The sequence below is a fragment of the Salmo trutta genome, chromosome 40, assembly GCF_901001165.1.
Source record: "Salmo trutta chromosome 40, fSalTru1.1, whole genome shotgun sequence".
NCBI lineage: Eukaryota > Metazoa > Chordata > Actinopteri > Salmoniformes > Salmonidae > Salmo > Salmo trutta.
Genome location: NC_042996.1, coordinates 8,069,454 through 8,087,916, shown reverse-complemented (window position 1 = coordinate 8,087,916; position 18,463 = coordinate 8,069,454). Strand labels below are relative to the sequence as shown.

Genomic DNA, 18,463 nt, shown 5'->3' with positions numbered 1-18,463 from the left:
GATATAAAACACCTGTATCACACCTGTCAATTACTAATACCATTTGAATCTCACAACGTCACACTTTATGATTTCTATACCAAGTTGGGTAGTTCTGTGTAATAATCAAGCAAAAGTTTTGTTTATGCCTGAAGAGCAAGCAGGCAGGCATGTACCTGAAAATGAATGTAATGCTCCCAAGCATGTGATGTGTGTGTTGTGTGTCAAGTTGGGTACTGTGACAAATATCAAGAATATTAGTGCAAATGGTTAAAACAAGTATTTTATTAAACTAATGCATATTGACTGTAGCAAGTGTTATAGGCAAGACCATTCACCTCACTGTGTAATGGCTCTCTACATTTTCATTAAAGGAGGTGTTCCCAGTGCAGTACGGTACTAAGTATGACACAGCGCTGCAGATTCTGGTGTGGGAGTTCTTCTCCAGATTGGAGGAGCTGCTGCCGGTGCCCAGCTTTACACAGGTACTGATATGACTGCATCTTCATCCTATCAATTCAAATGTGAAAAATGTTGCGTTTACTGTTATGAATGAATGAACCCCCTTTAATAGATTAATAAATGGACTGAACATCAACACATTTCCAGTGGGTAGGAGCTAGGGCTTGATTTTGTATTGGACTGCATTCTCCTTTTCCATTTGAACTTTAAGTTTGCCTCTCTCACCCTCAGACAGCATCTTGTCTCAGCCTTGCCTTCTCTGACCTGGAGGAGTGTGTTCAGTCTGTCTCTGACCCTGAGCACCTGAAGACACTGCTACAGCATCAAAGACACCTTGTCTCCGTGTCTCACCGTGTCTCACTCCTCTTCAATGGCTGTGCGAAGCTGCAAGATATTGGCGGAAACTGGAATACGCTGCCACACATGTTGATCCAGAGCATCCCAAACATGCTCAATGGGTGACATGTCTGGTGAGTATGCAGGCCATGGAAGAACTGGGCCATTTTCAGCTTCCAGGAATTGAGTACCGATCCTTGCAACATGGGGCTGTGTATTATAATGCTGAAACATGAGATGAATGGCGATAAAATGCAATTTTATTTATTGTCTGTAGCTTATGCCTGCCCATACCCTAACCCAAGGGGGGGCAACGTACTTTAATCCGGCCCGCAAGACATAAAAAAATAAATAATATATATATATATATATATATATATATATATATTCAGTTGAAGTCGGAAGTTTACATACACTTAGGTTGGAGTCATTAAAACAAGTTTTTTAACCACTCCATAAATTTCTTGTTAACAAACTTTAGTTTTGGCAAGTCGGTTAGGACATCTATTTTGTGCATGACACAAGTAATTTTTCCAACAATTGTTTACAGACCGATTATTTCACTTATAATTCACTGTATCACAATTCCAGTGGGTCAGAAGTTTACATACACTAAGTTGACTCTGCCTTTAAACAGCTTGGAAAATCCAGAAAATGATGTCATGACTTTAGAAGCTTCTGATAGGCTAATTGACATCATTTGAGTCAATTGGAATGTACCTATGGATGTATGTCATGGCCTACCTTCAAACTCAGTGCCTCTTTGCTTGACGTCATGGGAAAATCAAAAGAAATCAGCCAAAAATTGTAGACCTCCACAAGTCTGGTTCATCCTTGGGAGCAATATCCAAATGCCTGAAGGTACCACGTTCATCTGTACAAACAATAGTACGCAAGTATAAACACCATGGGACCACACAGCCGTCATACCGCTCAGGAAGGAGACGCGTTCTGTCTCCTAGAGATGAATGTATTTTGGTGCGAAAAGTGCAAATCAATCCCAGAACAACAGCAAAGGACCTTGTGAAGATACTGGAGGAAACAGGTACAAAAGTATCTATATCCACAGTAAAACGAGTCCAATATCGACATAACCTGAAAATCCGCTTAGCAAGGAAAAATCCACTGCTCCAAAATCGCCATAAAAAAGCCAGACTACAGTTTGCAACTGCTCATGGGGACAAAGATCATACTTTTTGGAGAAATGTGCCCTGGTCTGATGAAACAAAAATAGAACTGTTTGGCCATAATGATCATCGTTATGTTTGGAGGAAAAAAGGGGAGGCTTGCAAGCCGAAGAACACCATCCCAACTGTGAAGCACGGGGGTGGCAGCATCATGTTGTAGGGGTGCTTTGCTGCAGGAGGGACTGGTGCACTTCACAAAATAGATGGCATCATGAGGATGGAAAACTATGTGGATATATTGAAGCACCATCTCAGGACATCAGTCAGGAAGTTAAAGCTTGGTCGCAAATGGGTCTTCCAAATGGACAATGACCCCAAGCATACTTCCAAAGTTGTGGAAAAATGGCTTAAGGACAACAAAGTCAAGGTATTGGAGTGGCCATCACAAAGCCCTGACCTCAATCCTATAGAACATTTGTGGGCAGAACTGAAAAAGCTTGTGCGAGCAAGGAGGCCTACAAACCTGACTCAGTTAAACCAGCTCTGTCAGGAGGAATGGACCAAAATTCACCCAACTTATTGTGGGAAGCTTGTGGAAGGCTACCCAAAACATTTGACCCAAGTTCAACAATTTAAAGGGAATGCTACCAAATACTAATTGAGTGTATGTAAACTTCTGACCCACTGGGAATGTGATGAAAGAAATAAAAGCTGAAATATCTAATTTTCTGACATTTAACATTCTTAAAATAAAGTGGTGATCCTAACTGACCTAAAACAGGAAATGTTTACTAGGATTAAATGTCAGGAATTGTGAAAAAACTGAGTTTAAATGTATTTGGCTAAGGTAACCTTCCGACTTCAACTGTATTTATTGTATTATTTTTTACCCTACACAGAGCCGTGTGTCCTCTGAAACACGACCCAGCCAAGCCGCACTGCTTCTTGACACAATGTCCGCTTAACCCTGAAGCACCAATGTGTCGGACGACCATGTCAGCGTGCATGCGCCTGGCCCGCCACAGGAGTCGCTAAAGCACAATGGGACAAGGAAACCTCGGCCTGCCAAACCCTCTCCTGAACCGGATGACACTGAGCCAATTGTGCACCGCCTCATGGGTCTCCCAGTATTGGTCAGCTGTGACACAGCCTGGGATCGAACCCAGATCTGTAGTGACGCCTCAAGCACTGCAATACAGTGTCTTAGACCACTGTGCCAATCGGAAGGCCCCCGAGTGGTGCATTAAATTCTTTGGCAACAGCTCTGGTGGACATTCCTGCAGTCAGCATGCCAATTGCACGCTCCTTCAAAACTTGAGACATCTATGGCATTGTGTTGTGTGACAAAACTGCACATTTTAGAGTGGCCTTTTATTGTCCCCGGCACAAGGTGCACCTGTGTAATGATCATGCTGTTTAATCAGCTTCTTGATATAGCACACCTGTCAGGTGGATGGATTATCTTGACAAAGGAGAAATGGTCACTAACAGGGATGTTAGCTTTTTGTGCGTATAACATTTCTGGGATATTTTTTCGGCTCATGAAACATGGGACCAACACTTTACATGTTGCATTTATATTTTTGTTCAGTGTACATGGTAGTTACATGAGCAGACACCTTACTATAAAGCACTTTGTGATGTATGATGTAAAAAGGGCTTTAGGAAAAACAATCTGATTGACTTTTTTCCAACTTCATTTTCAGTTCATTGGGCTGCAGCCTATCGTTTTTTCAACAACCCTAAAAATATTGAAGGCCAGTATGTCTCATGCACCCCTTCTAAGTGCCCTGGAGCAGTCATCTTGTGTCCGTTTCCATGCAGCATCCTTGTGGACTTCCTGTTCTATACAAACACAAAGTAACATCTGACCGACCCACTAACACCTCCCTCACACACGTACCAAAAGACTGGAGAAACACTGAACAAAATGAGTAGATACAGTACAGACAGGACGGACAGGCTGGAGTCAAGTAATTCCCTTTTAATGAATTATTATTCCAAACAGAAAAGTCTTCAATCTACTTTATCCAATTTCACTGTTCATATGATCATAAAGGAAATTCTGTTTGCATTGATAAACTAGTGAGTTCTTCAAGACACCTTAGTGAGAGAGTGCCTGGAACAAAGTTGATCAGCACACATTCACAGCAGTCCCCCACCCATTCATTATACAGGGACTGTTTAGTGTAAGTAATAAGGGTCCATGGGGGTTATTCATTCAAAATAAAACTACAGTTACTGTACATTTGCCACTTTTTCCACGCAAAAAAAAGAAAAAAAAGGTGTCCTTACTTCCCTTCCTGAATGTAGTGTACCAGTATGCATAAATACAATCTCCATAAATTGTTATATCCATAAAAAATACAACTAGTTCAAGGTGATAGTTTCATGAATAACCATGTATTTTTTGAAATCCTTAGAACATTACCAAATGTACCAATTATTATCATGTATTAGACATGGCTAGAGTAAGTAGATTTTGACTTTATCATTCTGCCTGGCCAATTATACCAAACATTTGTCATTTGGCACAGGATCGATATTTATTTGTCACACAGACACAATGTATGCAACAAACAACACATCACGTCTGACAATGTTGCAGACCTTATCCAATGACAGGTTTTATAGAAAGACTGGACCAGCCAGATGACTGTTCAATCAGACAGGCCGGTGGAATCTTTTCATGCAACAGATTTTAAGAAGGGTCAATATCAAACTCACAATAGATCCCACCTTCATCTTTTAACACTTTCTTGGGTTATTTACTTGCTCCTAAACACTGCCTCCCAAAAAACTGCTTTGATGAAGCATGAGCTCAAATTAAAACAAGCATTATCAACAATGGCAGACCTTGGTCAAGTACACATCTAAAATACAGTGCTCTTGATTTAGCTTACCTAGTAAAATGGAACCAATGGAATAATCCCAAAAGTACAAACTCCACCCACTCAGCAATACCTCAAGTATTTGAAAGTTGACATACTGGTATGTATTTGACAATGTCTGCCTCAGAGGAGTATTCTTGTGATAAAATGAATGCTGGGAGTCTGGGTGAGATAGTGGTTGAGTGATAAGATTAAAAAGTGAAACCGCTTATGTTTGTGTAATCTCCAGCAAAGCACTACAATTTACAAGTGTGTTCTCAACTACAATATCTCACATCCATGTCCATCGTAAGAACATTTCCATGTTCAGCCTAACCGCCAGTGTCGTTCCACCATAAATCTAACACGGAAAGCACTCATTTCCATCCTTTCCCTTTCAGACTACTTCCATATTCGTTGTTCCATGTCATGTCATCTCTGTTTTTAGGTGGAACTGAGAGGAACATTTTTACTGTCACACCTTCACTACATGGCACAGCACTTTCTCCATGAAACACACTTTTTTTTTTTTTTTTTACATCATTAGAAAAACAATCGCAAATATGGAGGAGAAAAGTTAATACGGTTGCATTTCTGTTAACCAGACACATAACTCTACACTTCTCTGCAGCAAAGTATTTACACGTCCCCTGTGTGGGGGTTGTTCAATCCTCATTCAGTGGTCAGACAAGATGCTCAAGTGTGGATTAAGGTATATTATCTCAGCATTGAGGAGACATCATTTGTGGCAATTTAATGAAATATAGATATTATTATATTAAAGAGGGCCTGCCTTCAACTAGTAAAGAGACTCTTATGAAGATTGACCAGATCATATATGGGGCGGGGGTTAATAATTAAATTAGTATATCAAATTATTGTTATTCATGATGATGATAGATGGAGAAAAAAACTGATGACAATCAAGGCAACACAATTAAAGGCAATTAAATGTGAAATTCTCCATATAAGAAATTCAAAATGTGTTGTTTTTACAACTAAACTTGAAGAAGGGCACCAATTACTGAGGTAAAGGGGGAGGGACAATAGTGAGCCCTTGTCTTCTGTTCACACATTATGGTACTACTTGAAGTAGATAAACAGTCATATTTTTGAGCTGTAGTTTGTTTGTACAGGTTAAACACCAGCCAAAGTGAATCCGACACCGTGCTAAGACATCCTTCCAGTGCTCGTCCAACTGAGGTAGCATCTCTTTGTTGTCAATACTGCGCCAGCTCCCGAGGTCCAATGACACTGCCATTTTCCATCCTATTGTCAGCCAATGACCCCTTTTCTATGGCAGCCATGTTGTGTGATTTTCTTAATTATGGAAGAAAATAATAATACAATTGACCCCAATAGAACATTCTTAAAGAAGTTACTGAAAGGCATTCCTTAACTGAATCATCCAGACACAGTTCCAAGTATGGCTTTGGTTTGTCCAAGTATACAGTAATTTACATACATGTGGCGTGAGCCGTGACTCTGAGGATTCGTATATTCATGCAAAATGTCAGTTTTCAGTGTATCTGTACAGGTAGAAGATAGTTCATAGGTGTGGGAAGGGGCCAGTCCTATCTGCACGAGGGGCCCAGAACAGATCCTGTGGTGAGGGGGCCATAATGGGGGAAGTTGTCATTAGAGGGCTGGCTGGGGAGCAGGGAGTTCCCATTAGTTGGAGAGCAGCTGAGATGAAGCCGCTTCAAGTACTCAGCGTGGTCCGGCTTGTGGTGCTGCAGGACTTTGATGGCTTCGTCCACTGTGAACCACTCCCGTTTACGACCTGCAGAGGGAGACAGAGATTCAGTGTGAATCACTCATTTCTCATTTTAGTCATTTAGCAGACGCTCTTATCCAGAGCGACTTACAGTAGTGAATGCATACATTTCATTTCATGCATTTTTTTTTTGTACTGGCCCCCCGTGGGAATCAAACCCACAACCCTGGCGTTGCACACACCATGCTGGCGTTGCAAACACCATGCTCTACCAACTGAGCCACAGGGAAGACATACAGCCACAGGGAAGACATACAGCCACAGGGAAGACATACAGCCACAGGGAAGACATACAGCCACAGGGAAGACATACTCCTGCTGTTGACCACGGGGGGGGGGGGTCTATAATACACTCCCAATAACCAATCAGCGTTCAGAACTACTGGGGTTTTCCACATGAACTCAGTGTGACATTTGCCCTTTGAGGGATGGGGATCTTCTCACAAAGAAATCGGATCAGGATCAACCCCATGTGGCACTGTCAATAAAATATTCTGGTATCCCCTTACCAATCTTCAAACACGCCCAATGTTTGTCATCTAAACATTCAAAATGCCCCTATTAATTTCAGCCTACCTAAAGTATTGTGAAGGGTGCTAATAGCCAGTTTGAATACATGTTTACAGAATAGATGTTATCAGAATACATTGATTATCTCTAACAACAGCTACATTGTTATTGCGTGAAGATGAGGCCATAGACATGAGCTGATTTAAAGGTCATTCATAGTGGCATGCTTTCACAACATTCTTTTTGAGGAACAAGTCGTAGCCCATGTTTGGTAATCCTGTGTGTTAACAGGAATGAGGATTATTAGTGCAAAGGAACAAATATTGGTGCGGTTAAGTGGGTAAAAAAAAAGGAAAGAAAGACTGAGGCTGATATACTGCCTACTGTAAGATCTAGAAGGACTAAAAGCTCCAGCCACTCAGGAAAAAGACTGATGAAGTCTAAAGGATGTTTAATGGATTTTCAGAGGTCAGGTCACACTGTTCGGTGCAGTCAGTGGTGAGTCAAGGTCTGTTTGGGAAGGCCTGGGATAGATGACCTGCTCAGTAATCCAATCGCACGTTCACATTTTACTCTACCTTTTACCAGCTATTTTAGTCCACCTCTCCAAAGCTAGCAGGCTGGTGTGATTTAGCAGTTAGCAGCATAAGTTGAGTCTTAATCAGCCACTTTGGAATTGATGTGTTATGACTCCAAACTTTAGATTAGGTGAAGCCGGATATTATTGGAAAAATATTGAACTTGTTTGTTGCTTGTTTTCTGCAATCCCAGGCCTTTTAGTCAGTGTGTGGGATTTCATTATTTAGTCTGTGAGGCCTGTTGGTACTGGCAATATCCTTCCTGGAAAACATATTATTATACTAGACTTTGAAGTCCTGATTATAGGTCGGCCGATTGTGATTTTTCAACGCCGATACCGATACTGATTATTGGAGGACCCAAAAAAAAACGATACCGATTAATCGGCCGATTTTTATATATATATATTTGTAATAATGACAATTACAACAATACTGAAAGAACAATGAACACTTTTATTTCAATGTAATATAATATAATACATAAATAAAATCTTTTTAGTCTTAAATAAATAATGAAACATGCTCAATTTGGTTTAAATAATGCAAAAACACAGTGTTGGAGAAAAAAGTAAAAGTGCAATATGTGCCATGTAAAAAAGCGAACGTTTAAGTTCCTTGCTCAGAACATGAGAACATATGAAAGCTGGTGGTTCAATATTCCCAGTTAAGAAGTTTTAGGTTGTAGTTATTATAGGAATTATGACGCATCGACTATTTCTCCATTTGTATTTCATATACCTTTGACTATTGGATGTTCTAATAGGCACTTTAGTATTGCCAGCCTAATCTCAGGAGTTGATAGGCTTGAAGTCAAGCTAAGAGCTGCTGGAAAACGCAGTAAAGTTTGAATGAATGCTTACGAGCCTGCTGCCGCCTACCACCGCTCAGTCATACTGCTCTATCAAATCGTAGACTTAATTATAATATAATAAACACAGAAATTCGGGGCAGCAGGGTAGCCTAGTGGTTAGAGTATTGGGCTAGTAACCGCAAGGTTGCAAGTTCAAATCCCCGAGCTGACAAGGTACAAATCTGTCGTTCTGCCCCTGAACAAGGCAATTAACCCACTATTCCTAGGCTGTCATTGAAAATAAAAATTTGTTCTTAACTGACTTGCCTAGTTAAATAAAGGTAAAAATGAATATGGTGAAATCCAGGAACTATCATTTCAAAAATAAAATGTTTATTCTTTCAGTGAAATACGGAACCGTTATGTATTTTATCAAACGGGTGGCTACCCTAAATCTAAATATTCCTGTTACATTGTACAACCTTCAATGTTATGTCATAATTATGTAAAATTCTGGCAAATTAGTTCGCAACGAGCCAGGCGGCCCAAACTGTTGCATATACCCTGACTCTGCATGCAATGAACGCAAGAGAAGTGACACAATTTCCCTAGTTAATATTGCCTGCTAACATTAATTTCATACACAGAAGTATATATTTTTAAATTTCATTAACATAACTAAATATGCAGGTTTAAAAATATATACTTCTGTGTATTGATTTTAAGAAATGCATTGATGTTTATGGTTAGGTACATTCGTGCAATGATTGTGCTTTTTTCGCGAATGCGCTTTTGTTAAATCATTCCCCGTTTGGCAAAGTAGGCTGTGATTCGATAAAAAATGTACAGGCACCGCATTGATTATATGCAACGCATGACAAGCTAGTTAACCTAGTAATATTATCAACCATGTGTAGTTAACTAGTAACTATGTGAAGATTGATAGTTTTTTTATAAGATAAGTTTAATGCTAACTAGCAACTTACCTTGGCTCCTTGCTGCACTCGCATAACAGGTGGTCAGCCTGTCACGCAGTCTCCTCGTGGAATGCAATGTAATCGGCCATAATCGGCATCAAAAATGCTGATTACCGATTGTTATGAATACTTGAAATCGGCCCTAATTAATCAGCCATGCCGATTAATCGGTCGACCTCTAGTCCTGATGTCATGTGACCATAAACTCACCTATGTTGACCGAGTCTTCCCATGCTTCCAATGTCTCCGTCACGGTCAACACGTAAACGTACGTTCGGTGCTTTCGGTCTTGATTCTGCTGTAAAGTTAAAAAGAAAACTACATTTCAAAATTCAGGTTGGAAGAATCTCTACCTGTGGCACCCCAAGAAAAAACAGCTGCTTTCAGAGGATGCACATGCTTTAGGGTAGTTTGTCAACCCTTGACTAGGCATCAACCAAATCCACTCATTTTCTATTCTTGAATTTCATTCATGTGACAATTTACACTAAGAGAGCAATGGCAGTTTTTCAGGGAGTAAAAATGTAACTGTCTTATAATTACTGTCAGCCCAGAGTCACGCCTTACCTCAAACACACCTAGGAGACGTCCCAACTTGCCTTTCACTCCTGCCTGGTGGGAGAGAGGCATTAGGGGGATGTGAGATGACAGTATTGGGCCTTTGACAATTTGACAAACCAAAACACTTGTGTTAGATTAAAAAGGAAAGTAGAGAAATCCCAATTCTTGACAATACTGTGTGGGGGTTTAGAATGAAAACCTTTGACTGGAGTTAGGAGTGTGTGTTGAGATGTGAAGAGTGTGTGTTGAGATGTGAAGAGAGAGAGAGAGTGTGTGTGTGTGTGTGTGTGTGTGTGTGTGTGTGTGTGTGTTTGTGTGTGTGTGTGCGTGTGTGTGTGTGAGATCAGAACACGTTGACCAATATAACGTGATTGTATATCACAACACAAACCCACCCAGTCCTGCTGTATATTTAGAGGTCAAAATCAGAGAGGTTACTGGTTCCAAAAAGACACATGACCCAACCCCTTTTCCCCTTCCTGCCCCTTTATCAAGCTTCACAAAGAATCTGCCCACGTCCACTGGACAGGCTTTAGGACCTGTGAATGTGCTGGAATCCAGCAGGGAGACAAGTTTAGCCTGCTGACGTACCCAAGTACGTTAGGTTTCCCACCAGCTGGACCTTTGGAATACCCTGAGCTCCTCAGTCACTACCCGAACCAAATCCTTCTGACCCCTTTCTCTACAAACCCGCTTTGGACCCACCAAAATGTACCTCCAAATTGTGTCATGTCATAAGTGAGTTCCCGTCACCCGCAATCATTGCATACATCAAGTCTCTCAGAACTTAACCCTTTTTAGCTGTGAAGCCACTTTGGAGAGGACATGCTGTGAAGTGCCAATGAGATATCCCAGGAGATCGACAAGGTCAGTCACATGCCACAAGGAAGGCAGTGATGAATTATAGAGAGTGTCTCTCTCTATCGCTCTCATAGTGTATATGAGAAAATGTAGGGCCTGCACGTTGCCTTTAAATACCAATCAGGGGCCAGCAATACTTTTGATACTCATATAGATGACATGATCACTACATGACTTGAAGCCAGAGTTTACAACTAACACATTACAATAGTCTCACCCATCACTAAAAGGCATGTTCTTTACAGACAAATCAATGAATGACAATCAGATCAATGTGTGTTTTGTGCGTGCATATAGCTATTAGTTATACACCCACTGTGATTCATTTCAATTTCATTATCACTGATGATTATGGTGATGATTGATTGGATTAAAGTAAAGATCCAATCATTCTGAATGTGATGTTGTTTTTGTGCATCTCTGAGCGATGCTCTATCGACTCCCGGGTCATTCTTTTATTTTTTATGTGCACCTGAAAAACTTTTGCATCATATGAAAACATGTAATGACCCCGGGAATTGATAGAGCATCGCTCAGAGAGGCACAGAAACAATATAACATTCAAAATGGTTGGATCTTTCCTTTATATGATGAAGATGATGACAGGTGAACTCACCTCTTCAAACACTTCTCTGACCGCTGCGCCACAGGGCTCCTCCTCCGGCTCCATCCCTCCACCTGGGACAATCCACTGGTCCGGGTGCCGACTGCTGCTCACCAGCAACACCTGGAAGAGAAAACACAATAGCTCTGTGAGTCCAGCTCCACCACAGGGCCCTCTGCTCCACCACAGGGCCCTATGCTCCACCACAGGGCCCTATGCTCCACCACAGGGCCCTATGCTCCACCACAGGGCCCTATGCTCCACCACAGGGCCCTATGCTCCACCACAGGGCCCTATGCTCCACCACAGGGCCCTATGCTACACCACAGGGCCCTATGCTACACCTTTGCTGATTGACCCAGATCAGGTCCTTTTGGGGGCATCGAAGCAGGTGCCTGAGCTAAAATTACACCACAGTCTGCCTTGTACAACGATCCGAACAGATTGAATGAGCCTGTATCTGCATTTTCATGATGCAATACACACACATGACCTAAACACACACACACACACACTCATGACCTATGGGGCTCATAGTTGCTCAGTTGTCTCTCACCATGCTGAGGAAACATCCAACTCAAGTCAGTCGAATACGACATACGACAGTGATCCAGCGTCAGCAGCAGCTTGTGTGGCTTTCACCTTCCATCTTTTCCCCATCCACACCCCTCTATACGGGACCAGTGTGTCAGCCTGACAACCATGTAATATCAGCTAGCAGCTCGGCTTTGACACTCCTCTGTGCTGCTCTAATGGGATTGTGGGATTGCTGGAGCAGACCCGTTGTTGTCCGAGCCAGGAGCCAGGCAGTAACAAGTCAAGTGGCCAAGAGAGGCCACCCAGTGGATATGGCACGTGTCACCCTTCCACTCTGGGTCCCCCAGTCATGTTCCCGGGCCCTAACTGAGCCGACATCTCATCAGGCTCATCCTGGGCTAAGAGGGGATGGAGGGTGGACAGGGAGTGGGACGGTTAGCTATATTTACGGGCGCCACATACAGAGGGGATCCATCTGAAGCAGCGGGGTAAACCAGACTGTCTGCTTAGTACCCTACATTATAAAGCCATAAACCATGGAGATAGGTTAGTAGGTTCATTCTATTTATAACAGACTGCTAGCGCTTCAGAATGTGAGTATACATGTGTGTACACAAGTGTGTGTGGCTCTGTGGTAGAGCATGGTGTGGCTCTGTGGCTCAGTTGGTAGAGCATGGTGTGTGCAATGCCAGGGTTGTGGGTTCGATTCCCATGGGGGGCCAGTACAAAAATGCATGAAATGAAATGTATGCATTCACTACTGTAAGTCGCTCTGGATAAGAGTGTCTGCTAAATGACTAAAATGTAATGTGTGTGTTGGGGGGGTACTGTCTGTGTTTATATATGGGGGTGGGGCACCGCTGTGTGACTTTTGCAAATATTCTTTTGGGGGGGGCAAGGCTTTAAGCAGCTCAGGGATGCCACTGTGTTTGACAGTGTCTACTGTGGAGTTTACAAAACAAAGCTAGCTATACATCCTGACAGTGTTATTTTTGCCTCACTTTAAGTCCTATTTTTTCTATTTCTTGCTCAAAATGTGATTGGATATGAACTGTTACGAATTTAACTCTTTCCAGGAAAGATATAAGGCTTGTCAGCACCTCATACAAATTCATGCAATATACAAAACATTGTTCATGTCATTTATGTCAACAGCTTAGGCTAACAAGGTATGTCCCACTGAAAAATCATGGCACTGTGGAACACTCGGCACAGTGAGGAGCAAAACGCCACACCAACATATTAGATAGGTCAAAGGTCAGGTGCCGATGGAGGGGGGAGACCAAAGGGAATAGAGCAGCGTCTCCCAGCGAGATTCCAGTGTGTTTTGTAAGCCTGCTAAACGGGCCAGGAATCTCAGGGAGGAAATAAACACCTAGTTTCTCGGAGGAGCAACACTGTGGCTGTCAAATAAACCAGTCTCCCACATGCCAGCCTACGGAGGTTTGAAGTTTTAGACTGGAGTATTTTAATGCATTAGGAGAGCGGTTAGTCATAACCAAAATAGACCTATGAAGTCAGTTGTCAGTTTGCTGCCCCTTGTTTTACACCAAATACTTTCAGCCTAGTTTCAACCTAGTTTCAGCCTAGTCGGTATAAAAAAAACAAGCCCAAATATATGCCAACTCCAGACCACACGCATTCAATACAGCTTTAACTCCTATCTAGCTATGTACAAGTAAGGCAACATCATTTGCCTAGTAATAGGCTACCCTTTAGTCCATCCAGACTAACAATAAACCATACTTCAACTTCACCAAGTGTCAACAAACCCTTAGTCTTGTAGCAACACAGTGGACTGAAAAGACACTATGTACTGTAATGCAGTCTCGGGGAGACACCCATTTCTGGATGAAGGCACCTATAACAGATCGCTCCTACCCTCCGGCATGAACGCTCTTCTAGTCTCTACTGTTGTTGGATGAAAATGACCCACCCACTGGCCCTGAGGGATGGAATGTTCCAGTTTTCCCTTGATGGACTTTAAACCTTGTCACTGAACACCTGAACCTAGAGGGTTCCTCTTTCTCCTTTTCCATTCCTTAAATAAAGTCTCTGACATCACACAGAGTTCCTATTAACCTACTCAGGCACTCTCAATGGGGGGACATGTCTAACATGTCGTGTGTGTGTGTGGGGGGGGGGGTGGGGTGTTGGAAAACAGATAGGCCACAATCCTTCAGGGATTGAACAGCGTGGGATTGGCACAAAGAGGTGGCAATGGCCACACAGGAGCCACAGAGGCTTTTCTCCTGTTCAGGCTTAACGAGTTTTTCATGCAAGTACGACAGAGTAGCTGGACAGACCCAGAGCAAACTCTGTAAAGATGCTCCTGGGGATGGGCTCTATACATTACAGCAGCTCAGTAACAGTTGAACAGACACAGGCAAAGCATTTCCTGACCTAACAATACCCTTGACCAGAGACACCGGTGGGTGATTGAAGCTGGTCTCCATTTGTTCCACCACAGGTATCTTAAATCTTAAAACAAGCTAAGATATTACACAAAGGTTGACTTGTTTTATAGAATCACAAATGAAATGTCAGCAACAAGATTGTATGTGTAGGTAATTACTCATGTGAATAAATATTTGATTGGGATGTAGCACTGAGACTGAGATTGGGCAGTCTCATTAACATAACTCAGTGAGAAAGCCTTCCAGCTACCCAGCTGCTCGACCACAATGCAATGTGCCTATGGCATGGCACACACTGACACACAGCAAACTGATATATCTCTATTCCTTGTTCCTGAGAGAACCGGCTATGCATGAGGGAGAGAACAAGTCTCCCGCAGTCTTAAGGGACAACAGTTTCTCCTTCTGGCCACCTCTCTCTGTGTGTGTGTGTGTGTGTGTGTGTGTGTGTGTGTGTGTGTGTGTGTGTGTGTGTGTGTGTGTGTGTGTGTGTGTGTGTGTGTGTGTGTGTGTGTGTGTGTGTGTGTGTGTGTGTGTGGTACAAATACTTGAGTGCTCTGATAGAGTTCTTAATGACAGACAGACAGATAAAGTCTGCAGCTTATATATTGCATAACGGTGGTGCAGGGGAAGTCAGAGGCTGCAGCGTCTTGAACTGTCTGATACAGATTTGGATTTCTATCAGACAGTACAAATCCAAATGTAGGAGCTGTTCATAAACAAGGCGTGTGGCTCAGTAAGAAATGAAAAGCATTGCCACTTTTACATTAATGACCAACCTTAGTCTTCTCGACTTTAGTTCATGCTCTGAAACATGACATCATTTGCTTACTAAGTCTCCTATGACAACAAATCAAATCAATCAAATTGTATTTGTCACATGTGCAGACTGGTGTATACTTTACCGTGAAATGCTTGCTTACAAGCCCTACCCAACAATGCAGTTTAAATAAAAATAGTAACACATAACAATGGAATAGGTCCATAGATTTTGGTTTTCATAAAGTGGGCCTATTTAACTTGTTACGGTAGCAGATATAAGTCATATCTGTATAAATTGTGGCTTTAAACATTTAAATAGACCTCCAATTGGAACATGCTAACGTCATATTGACTGAAAGGACACATGCACAACAATATAGCCTATTACATGGAAATAATTGCTTCCCATTTAATAAAATGTAAAAAAAATTGTGGAACAAGTTCTATATGTTGTTATAATTTCGGGGAAATTGACTTGGGTAGATAGTCCATTTTGTCAAACCATAGTGAACGCTTGCATCATGGTGGTACGTAGGCTATGGTGAAGCCCGTTAAAAAACACAAGCTATTACGAGGAATATGTCTAGGTCTACAGAAATTTGTTAAAGATATTCTCTCAAACCAGAAATATAAAAACAAAGCCTTGATTGAGACTACTTTTCAGTTGACTACCTTTGGTTTTAGCCTAGTATACTTGAAAACCTGTCTTACAAAATGGCCACTTCATCAATAACGCATTTTCATTTCATTTTTATGAGGCAGCAGAGATTATAAGGTGTAAAATGATGACGGTGATATTGTTAGTAGTATTTAAACTAGTATGCGTTAGTACAGTGGTATCATCATACAATGGCTGGACTGATGAAACATGCAACAGAGCGCCTCGCCCCCCTCGCTTTGCTCTCAAACTAGCTAAAACTGGATAGCCGCGGGCAGCCACACAACACCACTAAGGATGTATTACTAAAGCTATGGGACGTAGGCGAATAAAAAGCGTATAAATAGACTATAACACTCCTGTTTTTTTTGTGGGGGTGGGGGGGGTTGTTTAACACCAACCCTACTTCTCTAATCATTAGGTTTTAAAAACCCGCAGAAGCATTTATTTCAGTCACGGCAAGACAGCCCCCGCACATCGACGTTTTCTGATGAATTAAGTGGTAAAACCACAATGAAAACCTATTTAAGTCTATTACAATAGGCAAATATAGATCAAATATTGACACGTGTATGATATAGCCGAGAACAGTGGTTTTGTTTAAAAACAGGGACAGCATCGATCCCCTGAACTGTCAATGAGAAATATAACCATCTAACGTTATACCTCTTCTTCACGTTCGTTCTTGAAGCACAAGCATGCCGCTCGTTTCTTGAAGCCCTCGCCATCATAAGTTCTGGTCTGGTTCGGCTTGAACTTCATTATGTAGGTTACTCCTCTCCTCACCGGGCAGGCAACGAAATCCAGAAAAATTAACGAACGAAGAGTGAGTCACCAAACCAAGGTTCTGGATGGCGAAGAGAAAACCTGCATATGTGTATCACTGAGGTACAAGAACGAGATATACCGGCAATCTACCCATTGACGGTGTATTTTCCCATTCACTCCAATTGCGTTTAGTGCGTTCTTTTCAGGGAATTCCCTCCGTGATGTTGGGTTATTGGATGCAGTTCAGTCCCCCATACCCTCCACTTCTATGTGCAATCTCTTATTTAAGTAGAGGGAGTCGATACTGTACCCTCCTCCGAAGTCCTCCCACCTTAGGTAGTAGTCTACGAGGTAGGCTTTGCGCAGTCGCTGACTGTAAATAGACAGAAGGCAACCTAGCAGAGCGCTGTTACGCACGTCACCATACGTCTGATAACTGTTGGAGGATAGGATAAAAATGCAGGACAAATCTAGCTGTGATTGAACCCCTATGCAGTGCTCACTCCATCAGACTTTAGGCTTTCTTGAAAAGTAGCCTATCCTGTTTGTTCCATAGGCCCACCCATTCGGATAGGTAATCTAGAAAAATAGTAAGGTTACAATTTTTAACCCTTAAGCCTATAACTTCATCAGAGTATTTTCTTAATATAAGATGTAATGTGACGTATTGCCCTGAAATGGCAGTAGCCAAGGTCTTTAAAAGACTCCTTATAATAGCCTCAACTGTAAACCACTGTCTTGGGATTGGGGGTGGTGGAAAAGAGGGTTTCTGATCTTCCACTTTTTCTGTATTCACATCAGACAAATAATTTCACAAATAAAGCACTTTTATAGCCTACCTTAGCTACCCTGTGACGACTATTCATGCTATTGACTGAAAGCAAGTTGGGGATATAGACCTATTCTAGGTTTGTTCTGTTTATAGCCTATAAAGGAAGGTGGGCCTACTTGAAGATGTCTAGTTTTGTTGTGTTAATGTATAGCTTTTACGTTATATAAGACAGGTCACACCTACCTTACCCTCATAGAAAAAGGTTGTGAAGCAAGTGATATAACTGTTATGTTTTAAGTGTGTATACACATACAAAGATGTTGTATAGGAGTTCCTCTATCTTAGTCACTGCATTTCACTGTTAGTCTACAGCTGTTGTTTACGACGCATGCGACAAGCATTTGCTGAAGGTGTTGTAAAAGTAGAAAATAGTTATTATTGAGACAATGTTTTAGCAACTGTAAATGCACATTTGTTTTGTTACTTTCTGAAACTAGTGTTGCATAGCAGTAGAGAAATTGTGCAGACTATACATTCAACAACATCTCTACCGGAACCTGAATATTATATTTGTCATTACTGGTACAGGGATCCTTTAGTTGGTTTTGAAATACAAAGTCTCCTGAACACACCGTTTTTCCTCTGCAGAATCTATTATCAATGTTTCGGTCAGAGACCTTTGTCAAGACAAAGTGAGATTCACACAAACATACACATATATGATATATATACACACCTCTGAGTTCATTCATTACACCTGTGTTTTGGTGCTGTAACTCTCTGCATCACAAGCGAGAAAAGCATATAATTGTTAACCCTTCACCTCTAAAGGTTTTTGAAATACCAGTAAGGCCAGTGTAGTCATCTGTCAAACCTGTGTTCTCGTCAAAATTGGAATTCAACGACTGAATCAAAAGAGTTGCCTGCACTGAGCGACGAGCGTTGTGTAGGAGTGACGAAAAGCAATGGGGTAGCCTTTGATGTGTAAAAATCTCATATGAGCGGAATTGCAAAGATGTCAGACTGTGTTGTGGAACACCAAAATAACATATGCCTCCATGTTATTTTCCCTGTCTCAATGGATCTCTACCATCTTTCCATAACTTGAATTGGT

The 18,463-nt window shown here is 41.7% G+C and overlaps 1 protein-coding gene across 1 annotated transcript; it reads right to left on the bottom strand.

Annotated features, from left to right (window-relative positions):
• Positions 1 to 3,868: 3,868 nt before the first annotated feature.
• Positions 3,869 to 16,916, bottom strand: LOC115180270 (diphosphoinositol polyphosphate phosphohydrolase 3-beta). The gene is made up of 5 exons (XM_029742223.1): positions 16,476 to 16,916; positions 11,448 to 11,558; positions 9,977 to 10,021; positions 9,620 to 9,707; positions 3,869 to 6,557 (listed from the first exon to the last, which is right to left on the bottom strand). The coding sequence occupies exons 1-5, from the start codon at positions 16,569 to 16,571 to the stop codon at positions 6,349 to 6,351; spliced, it is 549 nt and encodes a 182-aa protein (XP_029598083.1). The 5' UTR covers positions 16,572 to 16,916; the 3' UTR covers positions 3,869 to 6,348.
• Between the last annotated feature and the right edge of the window lie 1,547 nt (positions 16,917 to 18,463).

Bases quoted from the DNA above. Each gene is read 5' to 3' on its own strand.
- LOC115180270 (XM_029742223.1), bottom strand. From the start codon at position 16,571: ATGAAGTTCAAGCCGAACCAGACCAGAACTTATGATGGCGAGGGCTTC. The intron at 10,022-11,447 runs GTGAGTTCACCT...CTCTCCCACCAG, and splicing joins TCAGAGAAGTGTTTGAAGAG to GCAGGAGTGAAAGGCAAGTT. The intron at 6,558-9,619 runs GTGAGTTTATGG...CTCCCTCTGCAG, and splicing joins GGAAGACTCGGTCAACATAG to GTCGTAAACGGGAGTGGTTC.